General features: G+C 32.2%; 3 protein-coding genes across 10 annotated transcripts in view; 1 reads left to right on the forward strand and 2 right to left on the reverse strand.

The window, feature by feature from the left end:
• Positions 1-571: 571 nt before the first annotated feature.
• Positions 572-2,492, reverse strand: LOC113397258 (F-actin-capping protein subunit alpha). The gene has a single exon (XM_026635540.2). The coding sequence runs from the start codon at positions 2,449-2,451 to the stop codon at positions 1,585-1,587; it is 867 nt and encodes a 288-aa protein (XP_026491325.1). The 5' UTR covers positions 2,452-2,492; the 3' UTR covers positions 572-1,584.
• A 451-nt stretch (positions 2,493-2,943) lies between these two features.
• On the forward strand, positions 2,944-4,686 carry LOC113398327 (NADH dehydrogenase [ubiquinone] 1 alpha subcomplex subunit 11). Its single transcript, XM_026637006.2, has 2 exons — positions 2,944-3,529; positions 4,587-4,686. Exons 1-2 carry the CDS (start codon positions 3,037-3,039, stop codon positions 4,595-4,597), a joined length of 504 nt encoding a protein of 167 aa, XP_026492791.2. The 5' UTR covers positions 2,944-3,036; the 3' UTR covers positions 4,598-4,686.
• A 401-nt stretch (positions 4,687-5,087) lies between these two features.
• LOC113397219 (resistance to inhibitors of cholinesterase protein 3) overlaps positions 5,088-16,652 on the reverse strand; it is a 36,183-nt gene continuing 24,618 nt past the window's right edge. For 5 of the 8 annotated variants that reach the window (XM_026635530.2, XM_026635521.2, XM_026635504.2 and 2 more), the window contains 7 exons: positions 15,825-15,916; positions 11,218-11,907; positions 11,046-11,132; positions 9,379-9,501; positions 8,794-8,866; positions 8,452-8,507; positions 5,088-7,385 (listed from right to left, as the gene is read on the reverse strand). In XM_026635530.2, the coding sequence (XP_026491315.2) occupies positions 7,254-7,385; positions 8,452-8,507; positions 8,794-8,866; positions 9,379-9,501; positions 11,046-11,132; positions 11,218-11,907; positions 15,825-15,916 (1,253 nt within the window). In that variant the 3' untranslated portion in view covers positions 5,088-7,253. Of the gene's footprint in view, positions 7,386-8,451; positions 8,508-8,793; positions 8,867-9,378; positions 9,502-11,045; positions 11,133-11,217; positions 11,908-13,913; positions 13,994-15,824; positions 15,917-16,652 lie in introns of all 8 variants that reach the window. The other 3 variants (XM_026635478.2, XM_026635514.2, XM_026635496.2) reach the window with 1 other exon arrangement.

Genomic DNA, 16,652 nt, shown 5'->3' on the forward strand with positions numbered 1-16,652 from the left:
AAATAAGAATTGTAGTTTAAAACTGTATAGCCTATGATCTTTCCAACACTATATAGATTAACCTTGAAAGAATCACAAAAGTAGTTTAAAAATACTTAAAGAATAAATCACGCACTACAATCACACGGATAAAACGGACAATGTTCCTTTTTTGAAATCTGTTAAAAAAATAATGAACGCGTCATCTGCCAAATTTTTAAACAAAAAAATGCATTCAATTTAAATTCGATTCTCAATTAGGTTGTGGACGGTGTTGGCTGCGGCACCGATGACTCATGTGCTCACCGAAAGATACGTCACTGCGTTTCCACTAATGTATCCTCCAGTTTAATGCTATTGGACTTTAATGACCTGACTTATCAAATAATACTTTATATTTCAATATTGCTTTTTAAACAAACTTAAGTTAAATTTGATCATTTGGATGCAATTGTAATGTATTAGGTTGCACTATATTAAATAATCAGTACATGCTGTAGATAATGCACTGTATCAAATGCCACACCTTGTATACACAAACAAGATTAATATATTTACTGTAATTGGTTAAATAGCAAAAAAAAATAAAAAATTTGTTAGCAACATTTTAATATATATTTTTATTCAAATGAATTCAATCATACATTACAGAATACTTGAATTTTTAATGTACGTTCTTTAAATTATAATAATAATTACAAAATAAACCTTATTGGCGTTTTATTGTTACATACATATAAAAGTTATGCTATCATTCGCACTCCCAATGTCATAGCCGTATGGACAATAAATTTCTACCAACCTCCAACATTTCTGTAACCGTGTTGCTTGAGCAAACCTCCACATATTTTTTAATTTAATAAAATCAATATATTGTGCTCTTTGCCCATATAATCAGCATTAAAGCTATGTGGACAATTTTTTAAATTAACTACAATAAATGCACCATTTGAAAATCATCAACGTTGCTTTATTAATTTCATGCAGTACTATTATGCAAGCAATATTCACGAACTAATATACAAATTAATAATACTGTTGTTCAATGCTGTAATTGGATGGACTAAGGTGTCATGAAAATTATAGTCATCACTGTTGGAGCGATACTAATATGATTTTAGGTAAATATTCTCTGTAATTGACGTCTCTTTATCGATTCAAATTAATATAATCAGATTTATATTGCTCACACAACAATAACATCTCGCAACAACTTTCGTAAATCAAAATTTTAAATCAGTTGAATTGTTTGCTGCGGACCTAGAGCCTACTCTAGGATGGTCCAGACCTAAATAACAAACAGTTCTCTATAATCTCATCCCTACAAACTGAAACGGACAGGTAGTACTCTCTTGAAATTAAAAAACATGTCTTAATTCCACTTTAAAGCGGGCGAAGCAATCAATATCCTTTCATAATGAGAGTAACAAAATGCAATAAAATTTAACAGTTACAATAGCGATTTCTCTATATACTCATAGATAAATACGCACCGGGGGGCGACATCCCTCGGAGCCAGTAAACATTTGAACAAGATTTACTCTTATGAGAATATGTACAGAGGCATGGAGCGACCGCTGCAGCTCAGAGCGCAGCGGCGGGACATCATTGGCTCTTCAACTCCTTACCGATCGTGTAGGAGACGAGCCTCGCCCAGTCGATCTTGCTTCGGGTCACCGGCAACTGTCGTCGAAGCGCCTTGAAGGTAGTGTCGCTCATTGTCTTGTAGTTATCGGATATGGCTGTCTGGTACGCGTTTTCGGCATCACAGACGAGTCTTACGAATTCCTTAGCCGTTGCAGCCTCGCCAGTTGCCACCAACGGTGCACGCACTTCCTTTGAACTAACCAGTTGAACATTACCATCTTCATAATAGTGTACTTGTACGCGAAGCATACCACGAAGCTCTGTCGCACCGCTACCCACTGTCAAAGACCACACTGAACGCCACCGACCATTCCAGTAATTCTTGGGTTGAAATTGGTGATCTTCAATGCATGCAACGAGAGAGACGTCTCCAGATTCTAGAGCACGTCCCACGACTAAACTTGCACCATGTTTATAATGTTCGGCAACATAATTTGTCAGCTCCACGTCGAGTGCGGCTCGCCATGGCTCAGCCACTCGATCGGGTTCATACGGTTCGTATTCGGATGCCTCCTTACGTAGATGATCATACTTGAAAGACCGCTTTGACCGCGGGTCGAAAAACCTGCCTCCACCAAGGTCATTATGGTCCGTGATTAGCGTATGAAGTTCTGAGCCTTCAAGACGCACGGGCGTGAGCTGGTCCTTGTTGTACTGTGCGAAGGCTCCGCTCGCGCCTTCTTTGAGTAGAGTATCGTTGTTTAGCAATACTCTTACATCGTTGAACACTTCATTAAATTCTCCTGGTGGCGAATGTAGTATAAAATCCGAAACAATTCTCACTTTTTCCTGATCACTAATCACTTCGTCACCGTCCGCCGCCATTTTTGGTACTTTTGACACAACCACAGATGAAAAAGAATAACGACCATCAACAATGGTCTGACAAATTGATGACGGAAGGAAGTTTATTCAACTCGGAATCTAGACAAAATGTTACGAAATAAAAAACAATACCTAGAAAACAATTTGTTTAATATATCAATAAGAAAGTTAAAAAATATATATTAATTGCTATATAGTTTTATAAAAGTTTTTACTTAATCACACAACTCTATTCAGGAAAAAGAATTGGAATAAATCTAAATGTCAATATAGAAATATAATTCAATAACTATTTTTAACATAATTTGAGGACTTAATGTTAATTTTTATGTTAATATTAATAGATGTATTTATTTATTATATTATCACTTTAGTGTTTAGTTTTAGTTGTAACTGTAATTCAAAAGATATTAGTTTATTAGGTTTCTTTTTTCATAATTCGAAAAATATAGGTCTGTGAATCGGAGCTGTCATTTTTCTTGTCAGTATCTGGCTGTCATTAATGATTAAGGTTTTCGATGACATTTTTTGGGACAAGTTGTGTAACAACTTGGGATAAAAACTAAATTTTCATAAATTTTACCAATGCTGTCCTACAAATATTACGATACGCCCGAGGGCCATGACATTTTTAAAAAAGTATTTGTAACATCAAAATATGCAGGGATGGCTGGGCTAGGAGTGGCGACTTTCGATGTTCTGATGTACTCTCATCCTAAAGGGCTTTTCAACACAGCCTACAGATATGCATTTTTTTTGGGTCCTATGGTGGGAATGGCCGCTGCTTTCACGGTAACCGCAAATACAGCGCAGAATATTAGAGAAAAGAATGATGTTTGGAATTATTTCCTCGGTGGCGTTGCGTCTGGCACCGTATTCGGTGCTTGGAAAAAGTCGCTAGTCGTAGCAGTTCCAGTGTGCCTTGCTCTCGGAGCCATCGGAATGATAAAGAAGACGGCAATTGATGAGAACTGGATTTTAGTCCCTGAGATAACTTCGGCTCCCAAGTCTATCAAATCTGTTCATCATGACTGGACTCTAGTGAAAGATGTCGATGAACTGAAAACCTGGACAGCTGGTTAGATTATTTTACTCTTTCTTAGGTTAAAAATAATTTTCTTTATTTATAACTAAAGATATATATTTATTGAACAGTCTATGTTTTTTGGTTTAATTTATATTTTATTATTTCAATAGAATATAGAAAATAATTCATTTAATATGTAACAATAATTTATCTATAGACATTAAAGTAATGGATATATTTCTGGTGAGGATGTTTTGGAAATAAATATATTAGACCTAAGAAGAACCAGTAAAAGAAACTCAAAAAGACATTAATGTCTTATGAGACCAGGGATGTTGTGGATATGTTGTTTCAGATCTGGTAAGGATCCATATCCATATATATGAATAACATTTTACTGGTTTGAGTTGGTTGTGAATATGAAATTATTTCAGATAATCTGATTGTTTCAAATACTTTCAGTTACAAATATAAGATTTTTAGAAATTGTAAAAGACAATTATGATTAACCTTTATTTTTTTGATTAAAAGGTATTAGGTATAATATAATGTAATAGTACTTTCCTTAAGTATAATAAATTTTTTATTTTTATTTTTGATATCCGGATAGTCTTTATGGTTATAGAGTTCCAAAACATCCCTGATTAAGACTATTTTTGTAATGATTTGGTTTTATACTATTAATAGTTATTATATAAAAAATAGCTACATAGATAAAACTAGTTTTGTGGCTTTTTTAATGCCAAACAAACAATAGCATCAACAGTATTATGTAAAATATTGTTGATATGTTATATAAAACAATGAACATCTGTTCTGATTATCAAAGTAGGGATTATTGATATTGGCAGTCTTAGCACTGGGCTATGCAATATTATAGTTCTACATTTTTCCATTCTTATACAGCTTCAAAATGGACATTTTCACTTTATTTAAAAAAAATCCATTATATATAATGTTAGTTGTTATTTAATTTATTTGTAAAAAATATATAAAATTTAGATATCTCATGGATTTCTTAAAAGCAAGCCATGGTATTCGCTTCCTATAACCAGTACTAACAGACATACAAAATGAATGAATGTAAAAACTTTTTTTTTCTTTCCAGGTTCCAAGTAATCTCTCGCAAGCAGTACTAGTTTGAATAGCATGTAAATACAATCAACATCTTTATTTAATAATTATGGAAATATAAGTATAATTCAATATTGTGTATTTTATTTTATCGTCTTAATTTACCTCTACATTTTATTTGCATAAACAAAGGTTTCCCTCGTAACTTTTTAAATGATATAGTGACTGGGAAAACATTTACTGCCTGGTAACCTGGCTACGGACATTAAATGTATACCTGTACCACTCTGTATAGCTATAGGGAGTAATATGTCTCGACCAGAGAAAAAAAATCTAATATAATTTGATCATTATTTCAGGAAATTACCCCTACATAAAATTTTCTCTTTATATGAAGTTCAATCATATGTTAATTATACTGTCAAATTTTACTGTTCAAGGCACTCTAAAACAGTAACAAAAATTTTATTTAAGTACCTTTTTTAATACTATACCAAGATAAATAAGTTATTTAAGCATCATTAATAAAACTTCATTCTACATTAAATATTTATTTCTTAAAGACTAATGAAACATTTGAAATAAGCAATAAATAACAAAAAAATGCTTTGAATAATGTTTACACACTTTCTATAACATCATTACATAAACTTCCTAATAAATATTAAAAAATAGATATTTTACTCTTTTTTTTCAAGAATAATACAAAAAGGAATGTTCCGGTGTTACGACTGGCTGTGATCGTTGATAGAATAAGAATTCCTTTTTCATAATTAAAAAAAATTGCAATGAAATATAGACGCCATTTTTTATGATTTCCTTTTTTTATGATTTTGGTGTTGCGGTTTTAGACCAAAATCATTCGGCCAATAATATTTTTTTCATATATATTTGATGATAGTTGTAGAAATTATGCTCAGTAAAGTGTATATGTATATACTCAGTTACAATATTAAGATTAATTTTATCATTTGAAAAAAAAACCTTAATTAAGTATAATATTCTATAGAATCTATTTAGTAACATTAAGTATTACAGCACATATTTATTAATGCCGATTCAGTATACACAATATCTAAATGTAAACAGGAATAATTCGACAGGCTATCCTTTTTAAAAACACACATAAGAAAGAGATGCAATACTTTAGTCCTGTCAAATTACTGTTAGGCAATTAAAAGTTAATTAATATTTGTTACGTAAAGCAGAAAACAATTATTTAAATGCAGAACTTTAAGAAGCCAACGCCAGAGCTGAAACAAACAGGGAGTCTAACGTGTAACTTTAAAAACAGTAAAAATGAAATTATTATTAACAAATGAAAGTTTGAAAATGTTGTAAGTCATCTTTTAACAATGAGAAAATATCTTCAAGCGATAAATTTAACAATCAACAACAATCAAAATGAATTGTTTATCAACAAAAAAAATAGTAAATTAATTTAAAATATCGTAAATTTGACTAGTGGACATCACAATCTTCATAATTTCGACAAACCATTATATATTGTAAAAATACCAAAAATATCACTTACATACATAATAAAATCTAAAAACACACGTAAAAAATCTACCCAAAAATATGTAAAGCTGGAAGTAAATTTGGCACAAATTTTAACACGGCAACACAGCGTTAACGCAGATAGATAACAAATAAATAAATTCGTATTTTGACTTTGTATTAATTGATACACTTTTTATCTGCTCGTTTATTGACGTTTAATTTGTATAATAAAGATTTTTTTTATACATTGTAACTTCGAATTGTATTATCAATGAAGTACAGATTAAAAATGTACAATGAATAAAATGCGAGTCCTAGACACGAAGAGAGAAGGACTTTCCACTGAGATTGTATTTTTTTTTATATACTTAATAACTATTTTGAAGTAAACGACATCAAACTCTACGTTATTAGTTTTTCTTATTTATATATAAATTAAATTATAAAATCTTTAAACAATTAACCTAAAAATAACTTTGTTTAATCAAATGTTTCACATAAAAATGGATTTAATCAGATTTTAAAAAATCAACTTCATTTACAATTTGAAAAAAAAAGCGTAAACATTTTCAACAAACAAAACTGACATTGTGTAAATAGAGTAAACATTATTTTTAATAATATTATATGTTGTAGAAACAGTCCATGGAAGCTGGCGATCTACGCGTTCCGTTACAATTTTTTTCTAAAAACAGACATCTGATGACTTTTAAAATAAATTGTAAAGCGCCTATTGACATTAAGGGTGAAGTTCCGTAGTCATATTAAATTTTAAAAAAATGTTGGGAATAGGACGGCGCGAAATTACAGCGTAAGTAATGAAATTATATATACTTGTTTGTTAGAATACGGAACTAAATTACATTTGGAATTTAAAATGGCACCTAAGGTGTCAAGTTTTTGTGGACAGTAGGCATACAGGTAATGGCAAGTAATAGACAATTAATTGGTCGCAATTTGAGTATTGGGAATATAAGACGCTTTATAAAGATATCCGAAAGATGTTAAAATGTATCATTATTTTACAAGTTACTCTTTTTACAATTATTATTACTTTTGTTTTCCTTTTGTTAACGATTTGTTAAAATCATTAATTCTTAACATTACTTAAGCTCTGATTATACGACTGACTATTTAACGAATTGTACTGTAACCAGCTACCAGTAATCACCAGCTTCCTACCTTATACAATATCAGTTCATTTCTTCAAATAATTAGGCTCTTCCTCTTCGTCTTCCTCTTCCTCATCTTCTTCGATTTCTTCAATTTCCTCAATTTCTTCGACCTCTAACTCTTCTTCAATCTCTTCTTCGGATAAATCATCTTCTCTCTAAAAATACATTTTATCATTATTACTTGGTGATGAATATCCCTTTTTTAACATTTTTACTGTTATGAAAATATGTAGTTTTTTTAAGTTCTTAAATTGACATAAACTGATACTGATTTAAACAAACTTAAAAATAAATTTAAACTCATAGGATACCTCCCCAAAACAAAATGGTCTGGTAGTTAGTTAGGTATTAGGAAAACCTAATAGAAATTAATTTTATAAAAAATATATATATATATTTAATTACACATGATTACGTGAGCGTAACTCGTTTAAAATTCAGTAACCAAATTTAAACAATAAATACTTACAAGTACCGTCAATTACAAGTTTATAAAAAGGTAAATTGTTGGTAAAGTCTATTCCACACAAGGGGCAAAAATTGTCGTCATTGTATTGACGCGATATCATCGAGATTCTGAATAATAATCATATTTACTATGGAATTGCGAAAATACAGCATTTTGAAATTTGGAGAAAAACGTGTATGAATTGAAATGTATTTTTTTTCTACTCTTATTTCCAATTATTGCAAGTAGATTTTAAAAAAAATTATATAAGCAATGCTCAAATTAATTAAGAAATTACTAATATTCCTATTTATCCCTCCTTTTAAGCTTATCACTTGTATTAGGAGTGGGGACGGCAATATCCCAAGGGGTCAGGATCGATCTTGCGACTTTCACATCGCTGGGCGACCCGTAAACCATTGCGCTAATAACGCTTCTGAATTAAGTATTGATGATAGAGTTACCCGCCAGGGAAGCTACCACATATATATTTTGCCAAACAGCTGTTTGTAGTGGTATGTTCACAGGCACCACTGTCATTACATCTTAGTTACCAAGGTTGGTGGAGCATTGGGTATATGAGTAATTATTATATATTTTAGGTACCAGTGTAGTGACGACTTATAATCAGATGACCTATTTGCCAGTCCATTGAATTCTATGACATGAAAATAATTAAATATGTATATAAGATCGTCAACATTAGGTTGGCAAACAGAGATGAAATTGGCACTAAACTATTTGTCTTTCGACTATTTAAAATCCTGTATTACCTCTGCAGCGGGTTGAGTTAGGCCGCTTGCTGTGGTATAATCATCGAACGTAGATTCTGAAAATAAAATGCAACATGAGCGAATCAAATTGGGTCCTTCTGCGACCACCACCGGTAATATTACTAAACAAAATATACAGTAATTACAAGACCCGGTTTACATAACAAACATTTTGAAAATTACCTCTTCTACTACAACGTAAACTACGGGCTTTGTTTTATTGACGTACATGAAATGGTTTTGACTTTTGATTTAAATACTTTTTAACATAAGAAAATAAAACTGTGATTACGTTCTCAGGTTGATGACAAACTCCATTATTAGTTAACAAATAAAACTCACCCAAGTCTCGGTCAGGCGTGTATCGCGGAGCATCCTGTATCAACGACAAAGTCATTTTCCCTCTCACGACCAGCTGTAACGTTAACATTCATTTTAGTGATGCTGATGACGATGCCCTTGCGATCGATTTGTATAGAGCCGCCAGTGAAGATTCGTTAACTGCGCAGGACATATCAAACTAGATAAGCGGATGCACACACACAGGTGTATTCTTTAGTCTATCGCTCTCTTTATAGCCCGAAGGAACTGCAACCCAATACGACTGGAGCAAGTACGGGAACAACTGAATGTCCATGATCTTAATTTTTGTTTATAATTCATCTTGAGCTCGGCGGTTAAGGAAAATCTCGTGAGGATACCTACATGTGACGGATGATCTGTCCTATGTGTATGCACTAATCTGTTTTGAAGTAGCTTTGTAGAATAAGTCCTAAACCTTCTCCTCAAAGGGAAACAAGGCTTTAGCGCAACAGTGAGACATTTACACATTGTTACTATATTTATTCACAAAATCATACGACCTACGACATTCACGATATCGTTCTAAAAGTTTACCTTATGTAACTATAAATAAACGTAACTCACCGGCGCATGTTTGTTGGGCTTTGGTTTATTCGTCCGGTCTTCCGCAAAGTCTGATACCAAAACTCGGGATTGTTGGGGGATCTCCGTGTCGAGGAATATAGATTTCACATCCTCAGCTTTGTGCTAGAATTAAAGAATCCAATGTGCTTTAATATAAATTACAAGAAATAATTATGATTTGTATTGTTTCAACGTAGCTATGGCACCACGTTGGGCGCCAATTTTTGAATACATATTAATTTACATTAACTGCTTTATAAATCAGTTACATTAATTTGTATATTTAATGGACGCAAAATAAAAATATGCAGTAACGATCTTGTTGCCATTAAGAATTAAATATTTTGAAATTACATTACGCCGTTATGGTATCTTTGCATCAGTGCAAGCATCGCCGAATTTTCACGTGCTTAGTTTTTGTTATCGTACTCGGCTCCTCTTTCTCAGAAACCTGCATGTATGTGCAACTCCAAGTGGAAAAGAGCGATGAAATATTTTCTCCTTAAGACGAGAGAAGAGCCTTACGGTTTTAAATTAACGGGGATGTTACCATTCAAAAATACATCATCCAATTCATTCAATGAGTTAGCAACGACTTATAATATTGTTAGTCGATAGAGAAATTAGTAGGAATGAATACTCCAGAATTAAAAAGGAAAATTTATTAAGATAACAGTCGAAAACTATGTATAGGTGAGCGGTTTCGAAAATGCAATTTCCGTGTTATCTACTAAGTTACTACAAGTCATTGAATATGGATGGTGGAATGAAAAACACGTAAGTACATTTACAGTGAGTATTATGAAAAGTTAGCGCTACTTGTCATAAAATAATTCTAAACTCGACTCGCCACTACATTAATAGTTCGATTTCTAATAATTAAATCTACATAATAAACAATATTAAACAATATTAAACAATATTAAAAGGCACGGTGTTCCATAAAACTACATTTATCCAGAACTGAATATATATACATAACGAAAGAACAATTAAAACGTATTTTATAAAATGTGATAGCATTTTTTTTATTTTACCATTTAATTGCCCTCCTTGCCCGGGTATTTCCCCAACGATAGCCTACAGCTATCGTGTCAATGATACTGACCTATTGGGATAGGGCCTTATCGGCCCAGTTGTGTTGTTATTCATGGAAAAACTATTCTATCTAATTTTTGTAACTCGCCTGTAGATGTGCCGCGGCACAACTTCTATAGATAAATTCAAGATATCCACGAAATTTATATTGTTATCGTATGGTATTGTCGTGGCTATACAGGTTTGGTTTAAAGCTGAAGGTCTGACTGATATTTATAATATTTTTAGTTTTAGCAGGTAAAACGATTCGGACTGTTTGTCAGTCTGATTTACCGACCCATGGAACAATGAGAATGAGGGAAGACGGAGTGCACCTGTATTTGTTGACACACTTGTGGATTATAATATGCCCTGAGCTGATGGTTCCTCTCACTTGAGGATAGCCGCTGTTATAATAGCAATCGTTATATATTTAAAATATTAATCTTTCAATCGAATAATCAATTTAATTTAAAATGTCAATTAATAATTTAGAAATAAAATACATGGAGTTTTATAGATCGCTGTGTCGGTATGAGATATCATTCATACAATGTTTGCACAATATGCACAGTGACATGAACGCTCACCGGTGTCGGCGGCGGAGGGACGCGCGGCGGATCTATACGCCAGGCCCCGCCGTCCACTGGATGAGCGGTCATTTCCATACCCACCACCTGAAATGTAAAATATTCGAATTGGTAATTAAAGTCTAAGTATTCATTAATTAATTTAATTTAAGCCTCCATTCGTTCAAGTTACCTTGACACTTTGACTTTCTATGTTGTCCATATTTTCAGCTTGGCGCATACGATGTTTTTCTATAATTTCTGCTAGAGGTAATGGAGTGAATTCCCTCTCTATCTGTCGGTCCTGCTCTGCTTTAACCTCATTCAAAAAGTCCTCCGGTAACTTTGGAACGTAATCTCCTGCACTGGATTCGGTCCCTTCGGATATTTGAAAGAGATCTAAAAACGTATCACTCTCTTCCTTCTCTTCTGTATGAACTTCATCTTCTGGCGTTGATTTTAATGTTTCTGCATTGTCGGGTTTGGTTGGGACTTCTTCAGCGTTATCCTTTATTTGACTCAAATTATCGTCGGGCTGATTTGATTCTGATCCGAAAAAACTCATCGATACTTCAGGAGAGTCAGGTGAACTTGAAGGTTCAATTACACATACCTCGTGTTCTCCAAACCAAATGGTTTTGTAATTGTCAGGTGACCTCCTGGGTTTAACTGATTTTGGCGGTACCTCTACTTTTTCTGCTTCTTTCACTTCCACATCAGGCTTTTCATAATCGAGATCAGATTTTTTCGGGGCTTCATTATCTTTTTGTGCTACCTGAGTTTTTTCTTGAGGATCACTATTCTCACTAGCTACAATTTGGAAAGGGCCACTATTCAAATGAACAGTTCCATTTGTGTATGGGCGAGCGTTATCCAGCGCTTCCTATAAATAAATATACATGTATTTGTATTAAACATTTAAGAACAGCTCAAAAAAAGCTTTGAAAAAAAAAATCTAAAGCAGCATAACAGTAAATCTAATTTCTATGTAAAACGTCTAATGTTACAAGAAAGCACATCCTCCAGGAGCAATAACAATACTACCAAACTCACACTAAAAATAACAGACGATCGCTCAGTTAATTCTACGAATAAGCATAAAAATCAAAAATATTACACTAAATACAGTACACGTTTTAAGTCTCCGAGGATCATATCAGGAGAGAAGTAAGCCAAGTTCTTTCGTAATTATTATCTTGGATTGTTATGTGAAATGATGTATCTATTGTTTGGTTATATTTAGAAAATTATTGTATCTATCATGTTACGTTTTACTGATATTTGATTCATTAACGTATTAAATATTTACGTTTGCTTGGTTATGACTATGACTTTTGGATATTTTATGTTAATATTAAGGGTTATTATTATGTATAGTTCATTAGGCTGTAAAGTCAGGTAGCTCAGAACAAACAGACAGATGATCAGCAAACGACATGAAAAAATTAAGCATGACAAGAAAATAAATTAAAAGAAAATTATATTTAACGAAACAAAAAAAGAGGTATTCTACATCTATTACGAATTCTATGATGATTATAATGCCAAAGATATTTTAAGGAATTATCGTCGAAACGAAGCTAAATGTGCCAAGCGCTTTATTATTCCATGTTTAAATTACGCCGTTACATATGTATATGTTACCGGAAATGTATGAAATCTAGGAATTGTATACAACTCCTAGGAAATGTATGTAATTCCTAAAATCGCACGGAAATTTAAAACATTTGAGATATCAATGGTTACGCGGGGATAGCGGGGCGAGGGGGAGTTAACGAAAGTTTAACTTTATAGGAATAATATACATATGTCGATTTTGTGATAAATACATTTTAAAAGTTACTAGATGGTTGATTTTCGAAGCTTTAATTAATAAGATAATATGAAGATTATTATATTTTACGATGTGATTGTTACCTGAAAGTTGTTGTCTCAACGAGTGCTTTTATAAAAATTATTATTCTCATTTCAACAACGTGTTTTATTACAGAAAGCGTTATTTTTATTTATTTCCTAATACGATATTGGAATTATATACAATTCGTAGGAATTGTACACATTTCCTAGGACATTTCCTAGACATTTCCTAAATAGCTTCGGAATTGTATAAATTTCCTAGGATTCGTATACAATTCCTAGATTTAATACATTTCCGGTAACATATATATAAATATATAAGGACAAACGAGATAGAATAAATTATGAAAATAATACAATGACGATGATGATAAGAAATGTATTTTGTGATTATTAAAAAAAATATAACAAACCAAAGGCAAGCAAAACATAACGGAGAAAAAAAAATCGAATCATCGACTTCAGAAATATATTAAACTGACCCTTTTACCGGATACGTAAAATATATTTATATTATAAAAATTATCATCGCATTAGTTTCGGCCTGACCGAGTTTCGAATTATAATCAAAGGGACCAGCGATGAGCGATTGTTATTGTGCAACTTCGATTGTCAATTCATTTCTTTATTCGAAAATAAACCATGGTTATATTTTTTATTAAATAAGTAGGCGGACGGCCAAATTCGTCACTCGATGGTAAGTTATCAGCACCACCCATTATTATATCTCTTCTACATAAAGTTTCACTATCTGGCTCACCCTCCAACTTGGGTTGTCAGTTGTCCGATGAGTGGTACCTACCCATACAGGATTGCACAGTCCTACCAAAGTAAATCGATGGTTTTATCAAAGAAACGAAACAATCGAATAAATCTTTTGTTTTAAACAATCGCCTATCGCTAGAGCCTAAAATTTAAGATGAGCGAGAAGGCGACTTGGAATTCTTTGCGATGTTTGTTTTGTATCCAGAAGAAGATCAGGTGATAGTAATTGACTTATTACGTCAAAATTCGTTAATGTCATGCAAAGACCTGTCGTTGCTGGTTTTGTGTGTTGCTCGCCTCCATCTGCTGTTGGACCTCCGCTACCAGACCAGATATGGCCGATACAACTGTCGGCCACAAGTTTTGAATTAGTATTTACTTTGGCTATACTTGTTTTGTCGGGACTGATATCGTATTTGTTGGTTACGCTTTATAATTGGGTATCATGCCCAAGCACATCGCAAAATTTATATACAATTTAATTATTAGTCAGTATTATAAAATTTAAAAGTTTATTAGGATATTGTTTGTATATTGGTAAAGGTTTTAACGATCGTTACGGAATAAATAAAATGGATTCATTAATTTAAATTTACAAGGAATAATCAAAATAGCAACACCAATTTATTCGTTGTGTTGCTTCAATATTATTTCGCTATGATTATTACAAAATTTAAAAAAAAAGCCTAATCAGTAATAATTTCGTTATCAGAGACCTTGGCCGAGTTCCTGTGACTAATTTGCTCTAATACTAAAAATATTACTTTATATCATACTTATTTAATTTTTTAAGCAATTTTTCCGCTAGCCCTTTCCGAAACCTTGATTTTAATTACAATGACATTTTTAATAAAATGTAAACAAAATATTATGTAATGATAGTATGCAGACAAAAATAAACTTTCACAAAAACGTATAACGAAGGACGTTAAGCCGAAAATAGCTTGATCATCGGACGATTGGACTTGCTTGCATTTTGGATTGACGCCAAATTTTGGGTTGTGGAATGGATCGCGTTTATTACTATATAACAATATTAGAGGGAATTTGCATTCACACAAATTTAGCGTAAATTTATAGTTTTAGGAATAATAATAATAAATATCTGAATTTTTAATGATGTGTTTGACGTTTTTAGGAACACTAAATATTCAAATTAACGTTGGTGATACGAACGTTTCCTCGACAAATAACGTTAATTAATCCGTTTGAATTAATAATAACGTTATGGAAACTAACGATCTTTAGAAACATTTATTTGTCTTTATTTATTTTGAAAATATCAACTTAAATAACCCTTTATTTGAAAATCATTTCACTGGGCAGTAATTCCAGTATTTTATAATTTCCAAACAATTTTGAAGATAATAATTAGCACTAGAAATAAAGTAACATTGAAATCAAATCTATTGAAATCTGTCAACTACATAAAAAAAAAAACAATTATAACACCGTCACCATGCCTCAAGCGTTAATATTAAAACAACTAAGGATAACACTTAATTACTTATTGGTAAATTTTTAAAAGGATTTAGAATTTTCTAACACTTCGAGTAAAAGAGAAATATTTTTAAATCGATACCAATACGATTACGATTCGATACTCCTCTCGATAAAACATAAAATTGTACGACAGAATTAAAAAAAAACTGATATTTAATCTTTATATACCAGTGTGTATGTGTGCCTTTTGCCCCAAATTAATTAAAATTTTGTTTGAGGTATTGAAGCTGGTGTAAAAACTGTACAGCAATAAAAAATTACATCTAAACTTAAAGTTGTATTACATTATATTGATTTAAAATATGTCTAATATATCTCAATACAATTATTCAAAATTATAAATATCGATGAAAAGTATTCAATGAAATATATGGCAACACTTATCATCTTCAGTGAAGCCACGGTCAAGGCTATCTGTCAATCTCTGGGACATCAAAATTTACCTCTATTGAACATAAGATTACCATGAAGCTATGACGAATGTCTTAATACCGAAAATGTATTCCCAATTCTAGCGTTTAATACCATTAGAAAGTATTTTTTTTACCAAATACCCCGAGTGTTTTCCATAATGATGTATCAACTACTGACAAAACACGTCAAACATAGTTACAAAGAAAATCTAACAAATAAAAAGGGCATATCGAATCGTATCAGTGGTGTCTAGCTATGTACCGCGTCGCGCCTCGCGAGTTGTCCCACGATCCGTTGCATCGCACGCTCTGTCTCGGCCAGACGCGCCTTCAGAGCCGCTAACTCCTCGTCCCCTGGATATTCCCGTTTAGAGTATAAATACAATACAAGTTTAAAGCGGTCACCGACTCGTACTGGATCAACGTCGTGAAATCGCCTTAAAAACTTATCTTCAACGGGGCAATGTCTATTCAGCAGTGGAAATTTAAGGTTCGTGATAAAACAACCTAAAGTGGTGTTCAGTTGACACTTGCACAATTGGTAATAGTCCTAAAAACCGTCTATATTCGATATTATAACCGTCTATATACGCTGTAAATTCTTTACTAACACAATTAGAAAAAAATGTGTAATTTATTTTAATATTATATTAATCCATTCGAATAAAATCAATCATTTAACAAGGTCTGTGAATTGTATACTCAGTTTATTTCAGAGATAACGATTAAACCTAATTTACTGAGTGTGTAGTATAATAACAATATCTCTTTCTAACCAATTTTATCTTACAAATGAATGAGCTGTGAATTAATTCTAGTGTTGCCAGGTGTCACCATTTATATTGGGCACATCTCAATAAAGTAAATAAATGTCCTTCTTAATAATTTAATGTTAAAGTTGAAGTTGTGAGTGGCACGTTTCATAATTTTTCTGAAAAGTATTAAATGGATCCAATATTCATATATTATTGTATTGTAAGTATTGTGTAAAAATTATGAATGTGTGTCTTTCTCTGACCAAATGTTGACTGGAAGAAAACGCCTTTATATTGTTGTTGTTGCATTGTCTGTCTTTGCATAATTTGTGTCA

This window comes from Vanessa tameamea, chromosome 18, assembly GCF_037043105.1.
Source record: "Vanessa tameamea isolate UH-Manoa-2023 chromosome 18, ilVanTame1 primary haplotype, whole genome shotgun sequence".
Lineage (NCBI taxonomy): Eukaryota > Metazoa > Arthropoda > Insecta > Lepidoptera > Nymphalidae > Vanessa > Vanessa tameamea.

Excerpts from the sequence above, each read along its gene's own strand:
- LOC113397258 (XM_026635540.2), bottom strand. The coding sequence starts at position 2,451 with ATGGCGGCGGACGGTGACGAAGTGATTAGTGATCAGGAAAAAGTGAGA.
- LOC113398327 (XM_026637006.2), top strand. The coding sequence starts at position 3,037 with ATGCTGTCCTACAAATATTACGATACGCCCGAGGGCCATGACATTTTT.